At 38.3% G+C, this 25,314-nt stretch overlaps 2 protein-coding genes across 3 annotated transcripts in view; one reads left to right on the top strand and one right to left on the bottom strand.

Moving 5' to 3' along the window:
* LOC109207749 (aminoacylase-1) overlaps window positions 1-12,541 on the top strand; it is a 28,570-nt gene extending 16,029 nt beyond the window's left edge. The window contains exon 5 of one of the 2 annotated variants that reach the window (XM_019370733.1): window positions 12,088-12,541. The gene's annotated coding sequence lies outside the window, so the exon portion shown is untranslated. Of the gene's footprint in view, window positions 1-12,079 lie in introns of both variants that reach the window. The other variant, XM_019370732.1, reaches the window with a different exon arrangement.
* LOC109207746 lies at window positions 2,071-4,199 on the bottom strand. Its single transcript, XM_019370730.1, has 5 exons — window positions 3,557-4,199; window positions 3,389-3,507; window positions 3,003-3,296; window positions 2,264-2,406; window positions 2,071-2,206 (listed from the first exon to the last, which is right to left on the bottom strand). Exons 1-5 carry the CDS (start codon window positions 4,197-4,199, stop codon window positions 2,071-2,073), a joined length of 1,335 nt encoding a protein of 444 aa, XP_019226275.1.
* Window positions 12,542-25,314: the final 12,773 nt, after the last annotated feature.

Genomic DNA, 25,314 nt, shown 5'->3' with positions numbered 1-25,314 from the left:
TATACATGCAAGCAAATGGAATATTTGGATTAGGTTCGGCCATTAGAGCCAGAACCAAATTGTCACCAGGTAAGCAAGTTGTTTCAATTGTTTTTATTCTTTAGAGCTTCAACTTTTAAGTTATTAACTTCTAAAATAATACTTTTTACAGTTGAATGGCGGATGCAATTTGATTATTACTTAACTAAAGTGTATCTCAGTTGTCCAAAGTACTCGTCTTAATTACTTTCTACAACTTATGTACATATTCATACTAAGAAGAGTAATAGACTTGAGCTAAAGAAACTCAATGATCTAGTGTTCGTTAAATATAATATAACATTTGGCGCGTTGTTACAAAGCTCACAATACCGTTGATCCAATTTTGTTGGATAGCATTGATGAAGCAAATGAATGGTTAACTGGAGCCCCCCAATATCATGAATTAGAAGAAGTATATGAAGGAGAAGATCTCACTTTTGGTCATGTTTCTATGGCAAGTGGAGTTGAGGAGGATATTTATGGTTTTAGGGGTGGGTGGGTGGGGGTCGGGGGGGGGGGGGAGCTCTTTAAGTAGCAAAGAAATAGTAGCTTCAAGTTCAAGTAGAACCCCAATTGATGAAGCCTCCGATGAAGAAGAAGATGATGACCAATATAATTACTCGAACGTGATGACAGTTCGAGAGTTTGGAGATCTTGTTGAAGAATAAGATGTTGCTCCCTTCGTGATTTGGTTTTGCATTTGCTTAATATGTTATGACTTATGAAGATTATTGACTATTTAGTTCTAGTATCTATTATTTACTTATTTATTTAAGAATTGAAAGATTTGCTTAATATGTCCTTTTTATTGAGTCCTTGGTCATTTTTTATGCCTATATAATATTTTTTATTTATGTATTAAATTGCGCTTCACATGAAAAAACCGAGCACTTCGCTTCACGCTTCTCGCTTCGATGAAGCAAGGGCTCGTCGCTTTTTTCCACTGCTCGCTCTCCAACACACTGTGTTGAACTACTGTAATGGCAAATGCCCAAGTCTATATTGTAATAAGTGAAATGCAATTTAATGTATAACATAAAATCAAAATAGTAATTTAACTAAAAATTATAAAATGGAAAAGCATTTTAATTACTTGCCTCAAATGCCCACGGAAAGTCGTAGAGGTTACATTGGATTTTGGATGGTTTCAATTCTTTCACTAGATATTTAATGGTAAGGTCGAAGCTTATTCGACCCCATGGAGATATAAATCGAATAATTCTTTATTCGACGCCACTTTTAACCGGTCGGTGTCTACCTTCTTTTTTGCATCTTTTTCGCATAATATGTTGTGCAATAATCAAAATAAGCTCATTGCCACCTTTTGCTCTTAGTCATGACAGCGAATTCGTTGGTGTCAAAACAAATATGCATGTCATTGTAATCATACCAAAGCTCTTTTTTATTTTCATAGAAGACTTGGTGAAGAAGAAGGACATACACGAACTTCATTAGGAGTTGTAGCACTTATCTTTTTGCAAGTCTAAAAAGTGATCAAAATAACTTTTTTCGAATATCCTTCTCAATACCCTCATTAATCATCGGAAACAACCTCTCTATCTCCACAAGGTAGGGATAAGATTGCGTACACACTATCCTCCCCAGATCCCACTATACTGGGTTTGTTGTTGTTGTTGTTGTAATACCCTCATTGATAAAAAGCTTTCTGAACTAACAACAACAACAACAACAACCTAGTGAAATCCTATAAGTAGGGTTTAGGGAGGGTAGTGAGTACGCAGACCTTACCGCTACCCCGAGGGAGTAGAGAGGCTGTTTCTGAAAGACCCTCGGCTCACGAAGACGAAAAGAGACAATACATCACTATCATCAATAGAAACCATATAAATAATAACAGCGACATAAGAACCAGAAAATAGATGAAAAGAAATAACCATAACAAGTAAATAAGGCCCGATACTATGGAAAAAGCTTTCTAAACTTAACAAACTAATTTCCAAAGCCGGATCTCACAGTGACTCTTCACTCATTAAGGCCAAGACATGTTCAAGTGGGTCTTAAATCCATACTTTCCAATGTCAATAGTCTTTACACATTTAGGGTCGAAAGAGTCTCGAGATCACTGTCAGCATCACCAACATCATTTGATGATCCAGTAACTTTAGAATTGTTATCACCATAAACATCATCATCTGATCCAGCAACGGCTGCTGATGTCAATAGTCTTTAAACATTCAGTTGAATGCTAATTTTTACTACACTCATTTCTTTCTTCACTAACCTGGTTCTCACCCATGTCATCAGCCACAGTTCTATCTTCCTCCTCTTCTTCATTCGATTGCTAAGTTGTAATCTCACCATTTTTTCTTCTTCACTTGACTGTTCACCGCTACTCTCATGTGTTTCCTTTTCACCAGCCAGAGTCTTATGTAAAAGAAAGGTAAAAAGAAAAAGAACTTTGGTGTGATTTCAATAGCATACCTATTTGTTTTGGCATCAATTAGTTCGCTATCATGACTGGACTCTGATGTCATTCTCTCCCCTCCTTATTAGCAGTTATTAGAGGTTGGAAAAGAGGGTGAAAATTTGGGTGATATAGTAGGAAGTCCAGTGTTTTGGAAAGCGATAAGCGCAAAAAAGCGACGAGGCCTCGCTTCACCGAAGCGAGAAGCGCGAAGCGAAGCGCGCGCTTTTTTCATTTGAAGCGCAATTTAACACATAAATAAAAAAAAATAGGCATAGATAAATGGCTAAGAACTCATTAAAAATAACATATTAAGCAAATGTTTCAATTCTTGAATCAAGAAGCAAATAATAGATACTAAAACTAGATAGTCATAACATATTAAGCAAATGCAAAACAAAATCACAAAAGGAGCAACATCCTATTCTTCAACAAGATCTCCAAACTCTTGAAGTGTCATCATGTTCGAGTTATTATATTGGTCTTCTTCTTCTTCTTTATTAGAGGCTTCATTAATTAGGGTTCTACTTGTACATGTAATTGTACTTGTAGATACTCTTTCTTTGCTCCTTAAAGTACTTCCCCGAAAACTATTAACATTCTCTTCAACTCCACTTGCCATAGCAACATGACCAAAAGTGAGACCTTCTCCTTCAAACACTTCTTCTTCTTCTTCATAATTTTCGGGGCCTCCGATTAACCATTCATTTGCTTCATCAATGTTATCCAATAAAATTGGATCAATGATATTGCGAGCTTTGTAACGACGAGCCAATGTTCTATTATATTTTACGAACACGAGATCATTGAGTTTCTTTAGCTCAAGCCTGTTCCTCTTCTTACTATGAATCTACATAATAATATGTAGAAAGTAATTAAGAAGAGTACTTAGGACAATTGAGATAAACTTTAATTTAGTAATAATGTAATATAGCTTCTCACATGTTCATAAATACTCCAATTTCTCTCGCATCCGGATGAGCTACAAGTTAAGCTTTGAACTCTAATAGCAAATTGTTGCAAGTTTGGAACTTCATAACCAAATTGCATCCACCATTCAACTGTAGAAGTATTATTTTAGAAGTTAATAACTTTGAAAGTTAAGCTCACCTGGTGCCAATTTGGTTCTGCCTCTAATGGCCGAAGCTAATCCAAGAATTCCATCTGCTTGCATATACAGACCAAGCTCTTGCCCTATTTTGTCTTGCATCGCTTCATCTGGCACCAACTTCGCAACACATGCATGATACCCCTTCCAAACGTCTAAATCTAAAGTCTTGTTCTCATTGTTTGTGTAAAACATTCCGGGGTTCAAAATATGCCCTGCTGTATGTAATGGTTGATGAAGCTGATCATCCCACTTTTTATCAATGATTTCAAACACACTCTCATATTTCCTCCTATCATGATCAAATGCCTTCTCAATAGCTTCTTTAGCCCTATCCATGGCTTCATAAATGTATCCCATTGGTGGTTTTTTCTCCCCATCCACCAAACGAAGTACAATAACCAAAGGATTACCAACTTTAAGTGCTTGAACAATGTCATTCCAAAAATATGGACCAATAATAAATCTCGCAACTTCTTTCCCAAGAGCTTCCTTTGCATAGATACTCTCACTCCATTCGGTTGACAAGAACAAGGTTCGCAAATTTTGCTTTTGCAGGTAAAAGCTATGCAAGGTCAAGATAGCTGTTGCGAATCTTGTCTTAGCCGGTTTCACCAAATTTCTTTGTTTTGTGTATCTCCTCATTATGTTCAACAACAACGACCTTTGACTAATGTAAGAATGTATCTTGATCGCCTTAGCAAAAGCGGTAGGAAGTCAAATTTCATAGTTAATAAGTATAAGCAATTAACATGAAGGTTAAAAACTTAAAATAGAAAATAAGAACCACTTGTTCAACTGTAGAATATGGGGCTAACTTGAAAATGTCATCAAACATCAAGTTGATACAATGTGCAGCACAAGGAGTCCAATAAATATTTGGGAAAACTCCTTTCAACATGTCACCCGCTTTTTTATTCTCACTTGCGTTATCAGTAACAACTTGAACCACATTTTCCGGTCCAACTTTCAATATTGTCTTCTCAAACAAGTTGAACATTTTATTGGAATCGGTCGAGGAGTCACTAGCATCATAAGATTCAAGAAACACACTACCTCTCGGATAATTCACCAAAATATTAATGACCATTTTTCCATTTTTTGCAGTCTATTTGTCCATCATAATGGAACAACCATAAATTTTCCATTGCGCCTTATGCTCCTCGACAATCTTATTTGTCTTCTCCACCTCCTTTTTTAGACAAGGAACTCTTACTTCGTGATAGGTAGGGGGCTTCATTCCTGGGCCATATTGGCCAACGGCCTCTATGAATTCACCAAAACTATCGGTGTAATTCACACAATTAAAAGGGACCCCCGCATCATACATCCACCTTGCAAAAGCATCTACAGCACGCTCCCTTAAACTCTTCCTACAAGAATCTAAGCCAATGGCTTCACCCTTTCTCTTTTCATTTGGTTTTTGTGAGAAAAAAAGATTAAGAGTACCTTTCACATTGCTACTGGCGGTGGATGATCCACTTCCACTTGTTGAATTCTTTCTTTGAGATTTAGAGGGAGGTGGCCTCATTATATCATTGACTTCAAGGTCATCCTCATCCATTTGACTATCTTCATCAAGAAGATTAATCGTAGATGCTCCATGGCTCATTGGATTTTTAACTCATTTTTTCTCTCAACATAATCTCTCATTTCTTTCTTAATAGTATCCGGAACACTTGGACATTCTTTGACATCTCTAAAACCACCGATTAGATGTCTCTTGTGACGATGTATTCCACTGTTATAAATTTTTTGACAAAAGATACATTGCACTCTTGAGTTATTATTGCCAACTGCAACTCCATACACCCAAGCTGAATCTCTTTTTTGGCTTGATGCCATTGAATAATCAAATTAAATTTACTACAATCAACAACCAAAAAAAAACATAACAGTTAATTCATACGAACCAGAAAACAGAGCATAAAGCAGATGATAAAGCATAAAATAGAGCATAAAGCATAAAACAGAGCACAAAGTAGAACAGAAGAAGAAGTCGTTTAGGGCACAAAATCAGCGCTTAAAAAGTAAAAAAAATTGAAAGAAGAAGAGAAGAAGAAGAAGAAGAACAGAAGAAGGAGAAGAAGAAGAAGAAGAAGAAGAAGAAGAAGAAGTCGTTGAAGAAACTTACCGAGAACTGGAGACTTCGTCGTCGCTGGAGTTCGCTGGAGAAGAATCGTTGAAGAGCGTATGTTTATTTTGTTAACAGATGGCTTATTTGCCAAATTTATTTTAAAAAACCCTAGCAGATGCCTTCTTGCTCGCTTAAGCACGCTTTTTTATCGCTTTTCCATCGAGGCGCTTCTCGCTTAAGCGGGAGAAGCGAGCACTTTTTAAATGTGAGTCGCTTTTGTACCTAAAAAGCGTTAGCCCTGCGCCTTGCGTCGCTTCGTCGCTTAAAGAGAGAAGCGAGCGCTCTTAATAACACTGAGGAAGTCTGCTAACTATGTTTTCTTCATTGAGAAGGTAAAGTATCCTACGAAAAAGCAAAAGGTAACAATGAGCGTGGTTTGGTTTTTGAACAACATATTATGTGCAAAAAAGAAGTTAGACACCAACTAGTTAAAAGTAGCGTCGAATAAAAAATTATTCATTCATATACATGAGAGTCGAATAAGTTTCGACCTTACCATTAAATATTTTGTGAAAGAATTGAAACCATCCAAAACCAATAATAACCTTTACAACTTCATGTGGGCGTTCACGGTATGTAATTAAAATGTGTTTCCATTTTAATTTTGAGTTAAATTATTATTTTGGTTTTATGTTGTTGTTGATGTACATTAAACTGCATTTCACTTATTACAATATAGACTTGAGCATTTGGAGCATTCAAATAGTTTGACTAATGGCTAAGGAAGAGATCAATTCCAAGAATGATTAGATGGTTGGCAGTAAAACCCGCTTATGCGACAAATGTAGATCCATCCTCTTGGCTAGATAACTTCAGATGTGTTCTGCACCAACTACTTAAGTAAACAACACTCTAGTTGTTGTTGGACCAACTATGCAGTTGCGGGAACAATAAGTTCAATTGTTGGGCAACCGATGTTGTGGGAATAACAACTGAAGTTGTTGCATAACTTTAGTAGTTCTGTTAATAAAAGCATTAGAGTATTTTAATTTTTTTTTGGTGAAATGTAGAAACAGATTTGTGCACCTTTTTCTTTTTTCCAACAAACAAAGAGAAAGGGAGGCATACATTCAAGATATTTAGGGATCGTTTGGTACAATAGTGAGTTAGACAAGGATATCCCATAGGTTTAGTTATCCAACCTTCTCTATGAAATAGTTAATCTCACCATTTTAATATAAAATTTATCTCGGGATGCTAATACCTATAACTAAACATGGGATAAATATAACCTCAAATTCTATCCCAGAATTAATATCCTTATTCTTCCTACCAAACGACCTCTTAGTCTTTTGAAGATAGTCCAGACCCCAATATTGATGCTTTATAAGATGAGTTAGCAACAACCATAAGAATGGAGAAAGTTGGTGGTAGGGAGACTCTTGAGAGAGATTGTATTGGGCAAATGATGTTAGATATTTGTGAGGAGATCGACTAACCAAGCTGCTGATCTTTTGGTAGGGTAGGAGGAGGAGACTCCTATGCACATCAGATCTTGATAGGGGAGGAGATACTCCTGGAGTGACCAAAACACTAGGTATGAGTACTTCCAAGGTTCTATGTTGCTGTGAATGCAAAAATTGTTGTGAATCCATAATACCCTGATGGAGGCAATCAATTCCTTCTCATGCAAGTTAGAGGGGCTCCAACCAAAGAGGACGATAATACCGAGCTATGCAAGGCAAATCTCCTTATACTCCTGGTTTAGCCAGAAGACCAGTCATAACCCAAACTACTTGAGAAAAGTAGGATGGTCAACCATATGTTGAATGACACCTTAGGGATTTGGTTGTGTATGGGATTGTTCTTTGTACTGGTTTGGTTGAATGGATAGTTAATTGAGATGATTATTTTATGGTTAATGGAGTTGCCCAATAACTGCTTCACTTGGCCCAACTATTTCTTTAATTGTCTCATCAATTACTTCAGTTGTTCCATCAATTTCTCTAGTTATCCCCACAACTCTTAATGTAGTTTTTCCACTTTGGCTGAAATTTATTTTCTCTAGCACCTTTTCAACCATAGATACCCTTAGAATGAGCTTCTTTTGATCAGCCAAAAAGACGCAAACCACGATCATCCCTTATCTTAGAAAGAGATGCCTTTTGCTTTTCATCAAAGCCGAGCACGTTTGTAATGGAAAGATACTCTATATTACAATTTAACCCAAACCTAGAAATAATTATCTCAATCAACTCATCATACGTAATATTCTCACTCATCTCTATCGGTATTGTCTTTTAACCCTTTGGACACCAAGTATAACGAGTAGGATTTTCTACCTATTTACCATGTATCAACTCTTATTATTATTTCGTCCCCTCGTTGATGGTCACATAACTGACATCACAAAGATATAATTCAGTGGTCCTTACCGGAGATAGATTTATCAAACAACTTCAAAATTGCTAAAGAGCTCGATTACTTGTCCCTACAACTCTTTAGTTGTCCCATAGCTACCAACAATTGTGGGACAACTTGTGTAATTGTCCAACTATTTCTTCAAACAACCGCAGAAGTTGTTCCACAACCGCATTAGTTGTCCCAACAACTATTCAATTATCAGTAAAAAGGAAATTCTAACAAGCTTTCTCTCTCTAGGCTGTCGGCGCACGTTATGGTAACGTACGCCGTCTGAGAAACAGCCATGGCGAGAAAGCGAGGACGACCAAAGCGAGATCCACTCGTGACGGTCGGAGAAGCAATAAGTGCAACGGTAATCGCAGATACACTAACTAACGGAAATACACAGCAAGTAGCCACCCCAGTTGGTAGCCAATTTCAACCTAGTTTTCGGAAATTAAGTTCTCCAAGCAAAACAACAGGACCAACGAAATGGCTAAATCTAAGTGCAATACAGATGAATGTGTCTTCGTCGTCTTCTGAAGGCACACCAGTGAGTAATGAAGTGGGAAATACGAAGGACAAAGGAGAAATTGCTGAAGCTGAGCTAAAAATCAATGGAACAGTAACAACAAAGGGGACTGTTGAGCCACAATTGATACATGCAGAGGCACCTTTGCTGGGAAACACATGGGTCAACTTGTTTGCTAGTAATAGATCTTCAGAAAACGGTATGGCACTCTCTTATATTCCTCTAGAAATAGTTGATGGTAATGTTGTGGTGAAGCTGGACAAGGATGAAATTGATACTCAAACTAAAAAGTGGTAGTGTGCCTTAATTATCTATGTAATTGGGGATACACCTAGGTATAAATTCATGCAGAGGTACATAGCTCAAAATTGAAGTCGAGTGGCTGCTCCAAATCTATTCTTACATGAGGGAGGGTATTACATAGCTAACTTTCATACGCTTGGTGACTTGAAGGATATCCTTTATGGAGGTCCATACACAATCATTTGTAGACCAATGATTCTAAAGCAGTGGACTCCTGAATTTGATCTTAAGGCAGAATTTCTGACTGAGATACCGTTGTGGATTACTCTACCAAAGTTACCAATGAGTTGCTGGGGTAATAAGGCCTTGAGCCAAATGGCAAGTGCCATAGGAAAACCACTTTTCGCAAATGAATGCACAACAAAGCAGATGCGTATCTCTTATGCTAGAATTCTGGTGGACGCAAATGTCACTAAAAAGCTTCCAACAGAAATTGACACTACAAGAGCCTTCAGGGAGAATGTTCCAACAACAAGTGCTGTATGAATGGAAGCCGAACTACTGCACAGAATGTATGAAGATTGGGCATGATTGTGAATTGACTAAACGAGCAAACAAAGAAGAGCAGCCTAAAGAAAGGAAAAAACAAGGTAAGGTTACTACAAGATGGCAAATTAAAGGGCAGGGACAGCAGCATCCAGTTGAGCAGAATGATGTAACAACCAAAGCACTGGTACATGAACTTGCTACTGAGCTACCAGTTACTGAAATTAATGTGATTAATGTGACCCCTGCAACAACAAAGGATAAAGGGAAAGCAATTACTAGTCAAAAACCTTAACAGATTGAAGAATGGCATGTACTAACTAGTAATAGAAGAGTTGTTCATGGGACACCTTCATACCAACTAAGAATGGATTCCAAATTTTGCAAAGAGAAGATGAGAGAATTGAGAACCCTATGCCACCAGATAGGGGGGGGGGGTGTGGAAGAGTCCTACAACAATGACTTGGTTAATTTGGAACTTCAAAGGTTTGAATAAGAGATACAAGCAAAATGAAATAAAGCAGTACATAAAGGACAAGCATATCAAGCTAGCTGGTCTCGTAGAAAAAAAGGTGAAAGGAGCTAAAGCAGAAAAGATGATAAGTAAAATAACACCTGGATGGAACAAGATAACTAATTATGAACATGCTGTGAATGAAAGGGTGTGGATTGTATGGGATGACCAAATGTATACAGTGCAGCCACTTGATAAGCAAGATCAACTCATTCATTGTCAAGTAACAGGGAAATACAAGGGATTACAATGCTATCTCACTGTGGTATATGGACGGAATTTAGCTGATCAAAGGAAAAAGCTATGGCAGCATCTCCAAAGAATAGCAAAGGCAACTAATGGACCTTGGATAATAGGGGGAGACTTCAATGCACTACTCACTCCCCAAGATAGAAAGTCTAAGGTGCCTGTGACTACTGCAGACATTAGAGATTTTGCTGAGCTGTGCCATGATATTTGCATTGCAGAGCTTCCATGGAGAGGGGATTACTTTACTTGGACTAACAAACAATAAGGTGATGATAGAGTATGGAGTCGCATAGATAGGGTGTTTGGAAATGATCTATGGATGATGAATTATGGCCATTTTGTCATTATGGGGAGCCTTATATCTCTGATCGTAATCCTATGAGTATCAATATAAGGCAACCTAGGACTCAAACACATTCAGGTTCTTCAATGTGTGGACAAATCACCCAACATTCAAGATGATAGTTGCTGAAGGTTGGAGCAGGAACAAAACAGCAGGGAAAATGAAGAACATTTGGCTCAAACTCAAAGAGATGAAAAGTCAGTTTAGACAACTAAATACAACTGACTTTAAATGAATAACTGAAAAGATAGACCAAGCTAGACAAGCAATCTCTCACATTCAAAGTCAGATACAAACAAAGTATTCTGATCTACTACAAGAACATGATGAGTGGTTGCATAAGTTGGAGACATGGTCACTTGTGGAAGAAGGGATACTGCAGCAAAAGGCACGAGCCAATTGGATCAAATTGGGGGACTCCAACAATAAATTCTTTTCTGCAGTTATAAAAGAGAGACAACAAAAAAAGCAGATCACTAAAAGTCTAATGGGATCTAGGGAAAATGCCTGCTGTTAATATGCTGGTTATGAGGAATGGTCCAACCTTAACACAACAACAACAGAAAAGAGCTGAGTGCAGAAATAACTTATCAGGAGATATATGATGGGATGAAAGATATTGGAAGTTATCTAGCAACTACATACGATTGTCGAACAACTTAGTAGTTGCTGGAATAACTTTTGTATTTGTTAGACAGATGTCCAATCGTGTTCTCCAACAACATAAGAAGTTATTCCGAGAATTACGAAAGTTATTAATTAAAACAACCACGTTGGCTTCGCTAAACCTAACTGAAGAATGGACACAAAATATTCCTTTGTCACCTATCAACAGATAATGAATGTTCCTTGAAGTAATTTCCAGTTCAAGAACTTACCAAATGCAGTCCAAAAAGACCCACCAATGTTTTGAAATTCTTTTTCCATAAAACTTATTTTCCATAGATTTTCTCAACAAAAACACATACAATTTCGAATCTACTACTGAAAAACATTTTGGGAGATTAGACAATTACCTACTTGTCACTTTTACCCAATTTTTAAAACTTGAAGGACACCCACTCAATTGCCAAACTCTTTTGTCGTTTATTAATTAAAAGCCCCAACTAATAGTTGCTAATAAAATTCCCCTCCTCTTTTGAGAGGGGATTCTTTCTGGATGTGGAAGCAGAGAATATTCATCAAATAACCACAATAATCTTTGCGTTAATCCTTCTTTGTGACTATCTTCTTGCAAAAGAATATTGTGAAACAAATGAGAAAGGGTGTCCTTGTTCTTTTTGCAAATTATGCACCAAATTTTACTTTAAAGGTTTTAAAAGCCTTTTAACCGTAACAGGTCATTGGTCTTAAGCTTTTGATGAAGCAAAGACCACACAAGTGCCTATTTTACTGGAAAGTTAGCTTTTCAGATTAGAAAGGCCAAAGGGCTTTCCTTAAGGTACCTGGAGTTTATGCTTATTCAAACTGTGGATTTGAATGAACGTGTATTGCTAGTTATCTAATGCATTAACATCTCATAACTGCTAACCTGAGAATTGATTTATGTTGCCGGTTCCCGTATAAACTCTAGGTTTTGACATAGTATTTATGCTAGCTCTGAAATCATGTTTGTTAGTTTTGCAGGGGAGTCACTCTTGTGGAAAAAGATGATTTGTACATACGTTATGGTTGTATAACATCACTTGCAAAGGTAATAATATCATCTAGAGAAAAGAAGAGCTGTTTTACACTTGGGCTCGTGTAAATGTAAGATTACACCACTTGCAATAAATTATATTTGACAAAGCGTGCAGACTATTCTTCTTTGAAGCTTCCACCATTAATCTCTAATTTAGAAGCCCATCTGGAGTTTGGTCCGTCGATCTTTAAACCTATGTCAAATAATGTATTACTACTAAATTTGCAGAAATTATCCTGCAGTTTATAGGTTTGTAATATCTTGATCTGGTGACATGTATTTTGTACAAACAGTATGCACAGTGACAATAAGTCCTACTGAAGTTTAATGGTTGTATCATCTTAATCAGGATACTCCATCTATTTCTTTCGTATACAAATTTTAGAATTTAGGTCTTAATCTGCTGATTACCAAGACAGCGTTTCTTCGCTCGCCATCCCTGATTGTGGTTAATTTTAAGTCGACATGGTCTCTCTATTGGCACGCAGTCTCGCTTTTTGCTGGTAGAAGGTTTTCACGACTAACCGTTGTTTTCTTTCATTGTTAATCACCTTACTATCTTCTTGATTTTTATTATGCTTTTATACGGCTTTTTGGTACTGTTCCTTGTCTATATTTTCACTAATGGGGTGCTTATGCTTTCCTGAGCCGAGGGTTTATTGGAAACAGACTCTCTATCCTCACAAGGTAGGGGTAAGGTCTGCGTACACACTACCCTTCCCAGACCTCACGGTGTGGAATAATACTGGATATGTTGTTGTTGTGGTGGTGGTGGTGATGGTCTCTCTATATCTAAAGAGTATATTGTCTGAAAGCAGGTAGTTCATCATATACATGGGACATTGTTATCCGCAGTGTTAACAATTTCCTAATTTACTTTGTCCATCTATCTGTCTAGACGTGTATGTTTTTATTAATATTATTTTCTGGATAAGAAATGTAATGTCCAATTATATAAAAATGTGATATTGGAATTTGGATGCTTCCTGGATGCTGTTACCTTAATGGATCTTGCCTCTTTTTCATGCTACATACTTCAAGATTCAGAGTCTCGATATGAATATTTGCCCATCCTCCCAACCTAATCTCAACTCTCATCCTCTGCCACTATTTCAAAATTGGGTTATTTGACTTGAACTGATTGGTCTAACCTTATTAGCTGGCAAACGTCTGCATCTATGAATTAATGTTTTGGCCACATTATTGCATTGTCTTGTTTCCATTTAGTAGGCCACATGTACGGAAGGTCCTTTAGGCATGGTACTACTACATATTATTTCTATGTCCCCACATCCTCATTTCCAGAAGATTGAACTAGTAGTCGGTTGATGGTTTGGAAAAGAATCATTAATTTTGCTGCCCTTTGGTTGCTAAGAAAAGACTTTGTTCAAGTAAATAATGTCTTTGTTTTACCTCTCTACTGTGAGCGCTTAACCCTTTTATTGGACCATTTTACTGGCTTTCAAATGTTGGATGCTTAAATCAAAACAATGTCCTTGATTTGCCCATTTGGGATGTACTCTAAAGGAGGAATTTTTTGTAAATAGAATGCTTGAAATGGAACTTCTTATCATTCCAAGCAAGAGTAGCTCTTAGAACTGGCTGTTTTAAATTGAAACATTCAAAGTTAGTTCCTTATGGCGAATGTTACCTCCGTTAATTCATATACACATCCTATCCTCGCATATTACTTAACAAATCCAGCGTTCTAATTAACCAAACATGCAATAAACACAAGTCATTTTCAAATAGAAGATTAGATGGGGTTTTTTTTCCTTCTTTTAACCATTTGGTGGTATTCGTAGTTCATTGGCCAACAACTTATCAAGCATGTTGAGGGAGAGAACTTCCAGGAAATAGACGACAATATCCGTAAATAGGTACTTTGAAACTGGATACACCGTACAATGGACGATATTCTTGTTTCGGTTGGTGTAACAGTATATCTTTAAATGCTGGGCAAGTGGGGTGTACAATCAAACATCAAGGTAATATTTTTTTTTTTTTTTTGATAAGGACAGCAAAGTAATAATTGAACGTATGGGAACTCTAAATATAATAACTTACCATTTCTCAGCATGCGGTCACAGCTTAATTTTAAATATTTGGAATAACTAATCACCTTTCATTACGTTTCCATCACTAGCACTTAAACTGGATTAACGAGGAATTGAAGTTACCGCAAGCTATGGAATGAGATGTTTACGGCCACCACCGAAGATTGTGGTGAGGTGGTAAATATTCCTTCATCTTTAACTACAAGTTTTAATTTGACTCATGCGAATGAAGTTGTCTTTGATAAGAAACGCTTTATCCCTTCAAGTGGGAATTTTCGGCGCAAACTCGGGTTAGTGAGATTCAAAGTGGGTACTGGATAACGGGTGAAAAATAAAAAAACAAGTAATGCCGATATTGTAATAAATAATATTAGATGAATTATTTCAAGTAGTTAGTAAATTTTCACAGAACCAGCTTCCTTCAAAATTCCGATCACAAAATTAAAATCCATAATTCCAAAGATTTTCACTACTAGAAATCCGGTAAAAAGCGACCACAAAAAGCGGCCAAAGTTGGTCGCTTATAGGCCTAAAAGCGACCAAAAAGCGACCAAACATGCTTGGTCGCTATATTGCTGGTCCCTTTATTTTAGGGACCAAAGTTGGTCGCTAATTAGCGACCAACTTTGGTCTCTAAGGTAAAAGGACCAAATATTCCGGGTATTGACTATAGCGACCAACTTTGGTCGCTTTATTATTTTAATAATATAATTTTGGCAACCAAAGTTGGTCTCTAAATGTAAAATACGTTATTTATTTATTTATTATTAATCATAAAAAAGCGACCAACTTTGGTCTCTAATCCAAATATTATATTTTAAAATCTAGAAAATAGAGACCAAGGTTGGTCGCTATTTTATTAATTTTTTTAATTTTTTTTAAAAATAAGCGACCAAAGTTGATCGCTAATTTCAAGAATTTAATTTTTTTAAAATATAAGCGACAAAAGTTGGTCGCTATTTTTCCAGAAATTGTTTTTTTTAATGGAATAGCGACCAAGGTTGGTCGCTTTTTTAGAAATCTGGGTAAATAGCGACCAACTTTGGTCGCTATTGCCCAGAAATTAATTTTTGTAAAATGAAAAGCGACCAAAAAGAGACCAAAGTTGGTCGCTTTTCTGAGTATTATTTTGGCAGAAACTGTCTGTTTTGGCAGCTACACCACCTGCCAGCATACCAAATCCCTATTACAAGCAACAACAACAACAATACCAACAACAACACAACAACAACAACAACAACATTAAAACCAACAAAGTATAATGTTCAATAGAACTAACACATTAAGCTAACAAAACTAAGTTAACGCTTATTCCAAGCCCATTCGAAAACTAGTTCTATTGTCTAGTTCAAAGTATATAAAGTACTCAAGGAGTGTACTTTCAGCATCCTCGTCCGAAAGTTGGATTGCCTCGCCCGACTCATTAGGTGGCTGACTGCGTATGAATTCCTCCACATCAGCTGTGAAGCGAACCTATAAGAAAAATTATATTAAATTAGTATTTCAAAATTTATATAAAAGTAAATAAAAATACTTAATGAAAAGTAAAAAACTTACATGTATAGTCGAGGCTCGGCCCTCGACCCACCTTTCTGGATCAGTCTCTTTCTTCTTCTTTACAATACGAGTCTCATTGAATAGCTCATCTTGCTTCATTGGCATCATAAAGCTGTCTGGTGGCTTTGGTGATTATCCTCGTGGTACTATTACTCAGGATGAACTTGCATACAAAGAATATGTGACGACCCAAAGGGGTTCATCACCTGTTTTAAATGAATACTGTGCTTCTGAGGCCTTGAAAACCTCGTTTAGAGTCGCTTCGATTTGCGTGTGCAGTCCAGGCGCGTAGCCGGAAAGCTTAAATGTGAAATTCTATGAAAAATGCTAAATTTCGATGTTAAAATGAATAAATTTGACTTTGGTCAACATTTTAGGTAAACGGACCCGGACCCGTGATTTGCCTGTCTCGGAGGGTCCGTAGGAAAATATGGGACTTGGGCGTATGCCCGGAATCGAATTCCGAGGTCCCAAGCCCGAGAAATGAATTTTTTTGTAAAATTGTTTTCTGAAATTGTTTAAGAAAATTGGAAATGAAATTTGATTAGCAAGCGATGGTATCGGGCTCGTATTTTGGTTCCGGCGCCCGGTATAGGTCTTATATGTGTTTTAAGTCTTTCCTGTGAAATTTGGTTGAAAACGGACGTCGTTTGACATGATTCGGACTTAAATTGGAAAATTTGATGTTTTATGAAGTTTGAAAGAATTCATGGATTTTGAGGTTTAATTCGATGTTTATGATATTATTTTGGCGATCTGATCGCACGAATAAGTCCGTAGGATGTTTTTGAGGTTTTATGTATATTTGGGTTTGAATTCCGAGGGCTCGGGTGAGTTTCGAGTGGGTTCCGGGATGCCTTAAGCTTAGAAAAATCAGATGTTGCAGGTTCAGGAGTTCCAGGTCTCTGAACCCTCTAGCGCGGTCCGCGAGAAATCGCGTGCGGCCGCGGTCGCCTTTGTACGGGGCGCGGTGAAGGCTGTGCGGCCGCAGACGGCTTTGTGCGGTCCGCACAGGGTCCTGAACTGCAGGTCTTCAGGTAAGACTGTACGGCCGCGGTCCATTTAATGCGGTCCGCACAGGGGGTCTCAGAGGGGTATAAATAAACGGGATTTTCAGTCATTTTTCACTTTTCAAAACCCTAAAAACATAAGAGGCGATTTTTCAAACAACCTTTCTTCTCCAAAACGTTGGTAAGTGATTTCTAACATATTTTCTTCACTCCTTAACATCTTTTAACATGGTTTCAACTTAAAATCAAAGATTTTCATGGGGACATTGTGTGTTTTGGGTAGAATCTAGGTTTCTCAAAATTTGGGAATTTGGACCTCAATTTGAGGTCCGATTTCTAAACAAATTATATATTTGAGTTCGTGGGGGAATGGGTACACGGGTTTTGGTTCGAACCTCGGGTTTTGACCACGTGGGCCCGGGGGTGATTTTTGACTTTTTGGGTAAAACTTGGAAAAACTCATTTTCATGCATTGGGGTTGATTCATTTAGTGTTTATTAATGTAATTAAGTAAATTGTGATTAGATACGAGCGAATTGGAGGTGGAATCACGGGGTAAAGCTATACTTGAGGCTTAAGTTGTGTGCAAGGCATTGAGGTAAGTGTTTGGTCTAACCCTAGCTTGAGGGACTAGGAGTTGAGTCTTATTTGCTAATTGCTTCTTGTTGAGTACGACGTATATGCATGGTGACGAGTATCTATACGTTGGTGTCTAGCATGACCGTGAGTCTTTAAATTGTGAATATCTTGATTTCGTTGTATTTCTCTTGCGTTGGTGATGATTCCTAATTGTTGTGAAAAGCTTGTGAAAGGAAGTTGTGATCTATGAACAACGAGGAGCATTGGCTCAAGTTATATTTCAATTGTGAACGTATATGAAATGGTTGAACCCCTTTGGAGCATTGGCTCAAGTGGTAAAGTGAGTTATGAAATAAAAGTGAAAGGGAGAGAAAGTATTTTAAATTGTTCCCTTGCCGGGATATTGTTGTTTATTGATGTTGTTTTCCCTTGCCGGGATTTAATTGTTCAATTGTGTTCCCTTGCCGGGATTTCTTTTATTATTCTGTTTATCCCCTTGCCCCTTGTTTGTGATTGTTGTTTGGGTGAGGAAGAGTGTTAAAGCACGAAGGGTGATGGCGTGCATTGTTTGTTTGTTGTGAGGAAAGAGTGTAAAGCACGAACTGAGATGCCGTGTATTGTTTGCTTATGGTGAGGAAAGAGAGTAAAGCACGAAGGGTGATGTCGTGCCACACGATGTACCATTTCGTGCCAATTCTATCGATTATATGTGAGGAAAGAGAGTAAAAGCATGAAGGATGATGCCGTGCACACTTTATTATATCATTGTTTGGTGAGGTGAGAGTAAAAGCACGAAGGGTGATGCCGTGCACACTTTATTATATCATTGCTTGGTGAGGATGAGAGTAAAAGCACGAAGGGTGATGCCGTGCACTTGTTTCTTTCTATTTCTTTGTTAATGTCTGAGTTGTGGTGTTTCCTTCGTTACTGGACGACTTTTACTTGAAATTGTCATTTCCCCCATAGCATGCTCCCTCTCCCATATTAATTACTTGTCTCTGTATTTCGATTCCGCTGTATATATATATAAAACTGCACAAGTTTATGTGGTAGTCCGGTCTAGCCTCGTCGCTACTTCGCCGGGGTTAGGCTAGGCACTTACCAGCACATGGGGTCGGTTGTGCTGATGCTACACTCTGTGATATTTTGCACAGATCTAGATGTTGGAGCAGCTTACGGTGCGCAGCAGTAGTTAGGGAGCCTACCTTCAGTCCACGAGACTCCGAGGTAGCCTTGCTGGCGTTCGCAGGCCCAGCGTCTCTTCTTTCAGTTTTCATGTTCTGTTGACATTTGTATTCGAGACAGACTATGTCCTTTATTTCAAACTCTTATTTGTAGTAATCCTAGACAGTCCATGTATTGTTGTGACACCAGGTGCTGGGTAGAGACTTGTATTGGCTTTCTAGACGCCGTTTCTATATTTAGTTTAGACTTTCGCTAAATTTTACTTTTCGTTATCTTTTAACTGCTTATTCATTGATAATTTGTTGTTTAATCATGTATAAAATGAAATATGGTTAATGTTTGCTAAGGTTCTTGGCTTGCCTAGCTTCCACGAGTAGGCGCCATCACGTCCCCCGAGGGTGGGGAATCCGGGTCGTGACAAGTTGGTATCAGAGCGCTAGGTTACATAGGCCTCACAACTCACGGACAAGCTTAGTAGAGTCTGAGGGATCGGTACGGAGACGTCTGTATTTATCCCCCAGAGGCTACTGAGTTGGAAAAAGTTTCACATTTGTTCTTTCTTGTCGTGCGGTTTGGTCTCTCAACGTTAATTGAATTTCTACTCTGTTCTTCCGCAGATGGAGAGAACACGCGCTTCCTCATCTTCTGATCAGCAGTCCGAGCCCCAGGCAGCTCTCACTAGGGGCAGAGGGCGAGGCCGAGGCCGTGTTAGAGGCCGAGGTACGTGCAGAGCTCAGCCCCGAGCAGCAGCACCAGTGGTGGAGCCTCAGGTTGACTTCGACGAGGGGATTCCGCCCCTAGCCCCAACAGTTTCGGTGGGCCCAGCTCAAGTCCCAGAGGGGTTTATTGCTACCCCAGTTCTTCAGGACGCTCTGGTCCGATTGGTAGGTCTCATGGAGAGTGTTACCCGAGCAGGTTTGCTTCCTGTAGCACCATCCATCTCTCAGGCTGGAGGCGGGGTCCAGACTCCTGCTACCCGTACTCCGGAGCAGGTAGCTCCCCAGATTCAGACTCCAGCAGTTCAGCCAGTTGGAGCAGCTCAACCGGGCGTGGTAGCCCAGGCTGGTGATGGAGCAGCTATGTCTGCCGATGCTTTGTGAAGATTGGACAGGTTCACCAAGCTCTTCACTTCTACATTCAGCGGTGCATCTACTGAGGATCCCCAAGATTATCTGGATAGTTTCCACGAGGTTCTTCGGAACATGAGTATTGTTGAGTCCAATGGGGTTGACTTCGCTACATTTCGCTTGTCTGGATTCGCCAAGACTTGGTGGAGGGATTATTGCTTAGCTAGGCCAGCAGGATCACAAGCCTTGACATGGGAGCAGTTCACACAGCTATTTCTGGAGAAATTTCTTCCTATTACTTAGCGAGAGGCCTATCGGAGGCAGTTCGAGCGTCTCCATCAGGGATCCATGACAGTCACCCAGTACGAGACCAGGTTTATTAAGTTGGCCCGCCATGCTCTTGTTATACTTCCCACTGAGAGGGAGAGAGTGAGACGGTTTATTGATGGATTCATTCAGCCTATTCGTCTCCAGATGGCTAGAGAGGCTGGGAGCGAGATATCCTTTCAGGAGGCGGCCAATGCGGCCCGGAGGATTGAGATGGTATTATCACAGGGGGGTGGTCATAGGGCAGACAAGAGACCCCGTCAATCAGGCCGATTCAGTGGTGCCTCGTTTGGAGGCAGAGATTCATATGGTAGAGGCCATCCTCCTAGGCCTTATCAGTCAGCACTTCAGGTTTCTCTCGGAGCTTCAGGTGGCCGTGGTCCCCAAATGCAGTATTCTGATGAGCAGTCCTACAGTGCACCACCTGCTCCTATTAGTGCGCCGCCGCTTCAGAGTTTTCGGGGTGGTCATTCGGGTCGTCCGGGCCAGCAGTCTCAGCAGCCGAGGGCTTGTTACACTTGTGGTGAGATGGGTCACATTGCCAGATTTTGCCCTCGAGCATCGAGCAGCTCTCAGCATCAGGGTTCTCGTGCCATGGTGCAGGCACCAGATGTTCCGCAGCCCGCCCAGCCAGCCAAGGGTGGAGGCAGAGGTGCTAGAGGTGGAGGTAGAGGTCCTAGAGGTGGAGCTCAGGCCGCTAGAGGTGGAGGCCAGCCAGCAGCAGGCCGACCCAGAGATGTGATCCAGGATGGTGGGGCCCAGCCCAGATGTTATGTTCTTCAGGCAAGGCCCGAGGCAGAGGCTTCAGATGCGGTCATTACAGGTACGGTTCTGGTTTGTGATAGAGATGCTTCTGTGTTGTTTGATCCGGGGTCTACGTATTCGTATGTGTCATCCTATTTTGCCCCGTATTTGGTCATGCCTAGTGATGCATTGGGTATTCCTGTTTATATGTCTACGGCGGGTGGGTGATTCTATCGTGGTCGATCGAGTCCATCGTTCTTGTGTTGTGGTGATTAGGGGTCTGGAGACTCGTGTAGATTTGTTGCTTTTAGGCATGGTTGACTTCGATATTATATTGGGGATGGACTGGTTATCACCCTACCACGCTATCTTGGACTGTTATGCCAAGACTGTGACTTTAGCTTTACCGGGTATGCCTCGTTTAGAGTGGAGAGGGACTCATGGTCATTCTACCCGCAGTGTTATATCGTATGTGAAGGCTCGGCGTATGGTCGAGAAGGGGTGTTTGGCTATTTAGCCTATGTTCGGGATTCCAGTGCTGATGTTCCCTCTATTGATTATGTGCCCGTTGTTTGTGAGTTTCCTGATGTTTTTCCCTCAGACCTGCCGGGTATGCCACCCGACAGGGATATCGACTTCTGCATTGATCTGGTTCCGGGCACTCAGCCCATTTCTATCCCGTCGTATCGTATGGCGCCGCCGGAGTTGAAAGAACTAAAGGAACAGTTGCAAGATTTGCTTGAGAAGGGTTTCATTAGACCCGGTGTTTTGCCTTGGGGTGCGCCGGTGTTATTTGTCAAGAAGAAGGATGGGTCGATGAGAATGTGTACAGATTTAATATTAGATAATGCACTAATACTTAGTGCATAGTATAGTGTAAGTATGTGTGTGTATATATATATATATATATATTATATATATATATATAAGCTATATTGATATAATGTTACCTAATACGCTTATACTTAGTGCATAGCATGTTAGAGTATATTTTAGTCTATTCATCCCTTGTGTTACAAAAGTGTTAACGGCTTACATTTATATTATTTAGATAGTAAATACAAAAGTGATTTTTAATTTTGACCATTGTTGACCTGAAAAGAGACCAACTTTGATCGCTAATTATACCTAAATTTAAATTAGAAACCAAAGTTGGTCAAATTTAAATCAGATTTATTTATATTTTATATAATATTTAAAATAATAATATCATTGTTAAACGTTAGAACTGGGTCCCAGATTAGCGACCAAAGTTGGTCTCTGTTTCAGTAAGCGACCAACTTTGGTCGCTAATTTTGAATTATATTTTTATATTTTATAAATTTTTTTAAATAAAAAAATAATTATTAAAATTTTATAACTGGGTCCCATTTTGGCGACCAAAGTTGGTCGCTACCTGCTTATGCTTTAATTAGCGACCAACTTTGGTCGCTAATTTTAAATTATATTTATTTATATTTTATAATTTTTTAAAATAATATTATAATAATTAAAATTTTATAAATGGGTCCCCCTGTAGCGACCAACGTTGGCCGCTAATCTCAGTATACCTTTGACCAAGCAAGTCTGACCAGTCCGGTCAACATTTTGACGAAATTAGCGACCAAGTAGCGACCTACCTTGGTCGCTAATTTATTTCAAATAATTATTTTATTATATTCGCTAATTTAGCGACCAACTTTGGTCTCTTTTCGTGACAGACCAACTTTGGTCGCTAAATTTTGGTCGCTTTTTTTCGGAATTCTAGTAGTGTTTATACCTAATATTTGATACCTTTCGAAGAAAATTACGTTAAGAGTATTTTAATCAAAGATATTCTGGACAGGGGCTATGTACATAATGTTTATAAGATTACTAAATTATTATGGTGGTTTCTTAAATTCTCGTCATTATATAGTGCTAACCAACGAAGTCGCATAAATGAAAATGATATAGAAATGCTATATAGTATACATTTTCATTATAAAATGATTTACAAAACTTAGTTTATCTCGGTGCCGAACAATGCATATAATTATTACTCCTAACAGTAAGAAAATTTCTTTGCTAATCTCGGAGTATTAGTTAGTGAATTTATGCAGCTGAAAAATCAAACTTGGAAGGTTCAATAAACTTCATCCAGCTGATGATAAATCGAACTTGGAAGGTTCAGAGATCACTTAAGATGGAGTCTGAAAGAACTGCCCCCCTAAGATTTTGCACTATATAGCCAGTCTGTCAAGGAGAATTGAACTAGTGAACTCACAAATGTTTTGTATCTCCCTGAGCATTGAGCTATACCTTTAAGCTGTGTCAAGGGGATTTAACATATATAAAAAGGGCAGTCTCGTGTGCTAAGCTCTCACTATGCGCGAGGTTCGGGGAAGAGCCGGACCACAAGGGTCTATTGTACGCAGTCTTAGCCTGTATTTCTGCAAGAGATTATTTCTACGGCTCGAACATGTGCCTTCCCGGTCACATGACAGTAACTTTACCAGTTAAGTCAAGGCTCCCCTTCAGATTTTAAAATATATAAGGATACAAAATAGATTTTGCTTACTGTATAATTTTTTGACGAAGGAGATTTGATATAAACTCCCTTCCACCCTCCTAAATCCGCCCCCGGCCAGAAGTCTACCAACCTTTGGCTAAGGGGTGAAATTCAGTGATTTAAATTAATGAGTCGGATGTACTTGATTTGGTTTGAGTTCGTTTTTCCTTTCCGTTGATTCCCTCAGCAATCAAATTGCACTTCTTTCCTAACAAGTGACCGAAAGTTAGCAAGTAAACTTATAGCCTGTTTGGCCAAACTTTTAAAATCTGCTTATTTTAAGAAATGTTTTTTTCAAAAATACTTTTTAAAAAAGTACTTTTGATGAGAATCAGTTTGTGTTTGACTAATTAATTTGAAAAGCACTCTTGAGCAGTAATTAGTGTTTGACCAAGCTTTTGAAAACTGCTTCTAAGTGTATTTTTCTCAAAAGCGCTTCTCAGAAAAGTGCTTTTGGAGAGAAAGCTACATTTTTCTGCTTCTCAAAAACTGCTTCTGCTTCTCCTCAGAAGCACTTTTTTTCCTTCTAAAAGCTTGGCCAAATACCTCAATTTTTTGCCAAAAGCACTTTTGGCCGAAAAAAGCACTTTTGACCCAAAAAGCTTGGCCTAACAGGCTATTAATAGCCTCTTGGTAGGAGGTTCACTGCCCCTTCTTTTTGGTTCGATATAATACCTTAACTAAAAGTTATGATCAAATTTGATTGAATCGAGTCCTATGCAACCCAACACCGAGACTTATTTGTTTAATTGACCAATCAAACCAACATAAACATAGGACAATCAACTTGTGATTTCATTTGAGACAAAAATTTATGCATAAGTCTTATATATAGGAAGGGCATACACAGTCACTACTGATCTCCTCAGTTTATGTCCATTAAGTACTATTAACATTTCACTAACATTTCATTTAGCCAATTGTTTGTTTGGGCTATGCGCTAGCTGGACCAGTAGGCTTCCATGGTCCACACACGTTATTAGGAGGAAATTACACGAGCTACCTATTATAATCAAAGTATTTATCCGTCTTTACCTATTGTTAAACTTATTATCATATATACATTTCTAACAAAACTAATTACCAGCCTACCCATCCCCAGTTGTTGACCATCTGATATTCTTTCCTTCCCATTTGAAAGATCCACAATCATGTAAATACCATCATAAACCTCCTAGAGTACTACACCGTGATAATCTTCTTTTCAACTGATTATTAATCATTATCACATAAAAATAATGGATGTAATTTTAAATCTGAAAAAAAAAAAACTGAAACTCCATAAGAATGAGTTCAAAATGCTAGATCTGATTTTTTTTTATGGTGTTTTACTGTTGAAATTCGTTAGTTACTGTTCTTTGATGTGTAGTTTGTACCTTTGATGCTGGTTTTTGGTGATTTATTGTATAAAAATTTAAATCCACCATTGAAGGATCTTGAAGCTTGAAACTCATAACTTGGTTTGTTTGAATTTTTAATTGTTTTGATCCGATCCTGTATGGGTTTGTTTGGAAAGTTGACTGGAGGGTGTAGCTAAAGTTTTGGTCAATTTGGTGGAGATTTTGTAGTAGATTTTAGAAATTTGGGTTGAAATATAGTTGAACCGAAGAAGAAGACGAATTTGTATTGTATACCCAAATAGTATACAAATATACCATTTTCACTCCAACTATATACCCTATTAGTATAGCTATATACTATATTGGTATCATATGCTAGTTGAATCATTTTTTGGTTGTATTAGCTACATTTAATTGGTACAATATTTAATTTCCTTTTAATAATAGTAATATAGTACAATATCTTGAAATACTTTATTATATTAATATGTGGTACACTATTTTTTTATTTTCTCTTTATGCATGTGTGTTATGTAATAGTAGTATAGTCATATAGTTGCCGGGAATTAACCAGTACAACTGTATACCATGTTGGTATAGTTATACGACATATTGGTATCATATGGTAGTTTGTACATTGTTTTGGTTGTTTTAGTTGCATTTTAATGAATTCTATTATGAAATTATTCATATGAAAATGATTTGCAGTGCTGAAATTTTTGTGTGCCGCTGGACATAAATAATGTGTATTATGTAATAGTTTTTATAATTATAGG

This window comes from Nicotiana attenuata, unplaced genomic scaffold (assembly GCF_001879085.1).
Source record: "Nicotiana attenuata strain UT unplaced genomic scaffold, NIATTr2, whole genome shotgun sequence".
In the NCBI taxonomy this organism is placed as follows: Eukaryota; Viridiplantae; Streptophyta; class Magnoliopsida; order Solanales; family Solanaceae; genus Nicotiana; species Nicotiana attenuata.
This window is presented reverse-complemented; position numbering and strand designations above follow the sequence as displayed.

Coding starts and splice junctions, on each gene's coding strand:
- LOC109207746 (XM_019370730.1), bottom strand. CDS start 4,199: ATGAGGAGATACACAAAACAAAGAAATTTGGTGAAACCGGCTAAGACA. Junction 2,407..3,002: donor CTTTAAGGAGCAAAGAAAGA/GTATCTACAAGT, acceptor CTTTTACATAAG/ACTCTGGCTGGTGAAAAGGA. Junction 2,207..2,263: donor ATGACATGGGTGAGAACCAG/GTTAGTGAAGAA, acceptor GAATGTTTAAAG/ACTATTGACATCAGCAGCCG.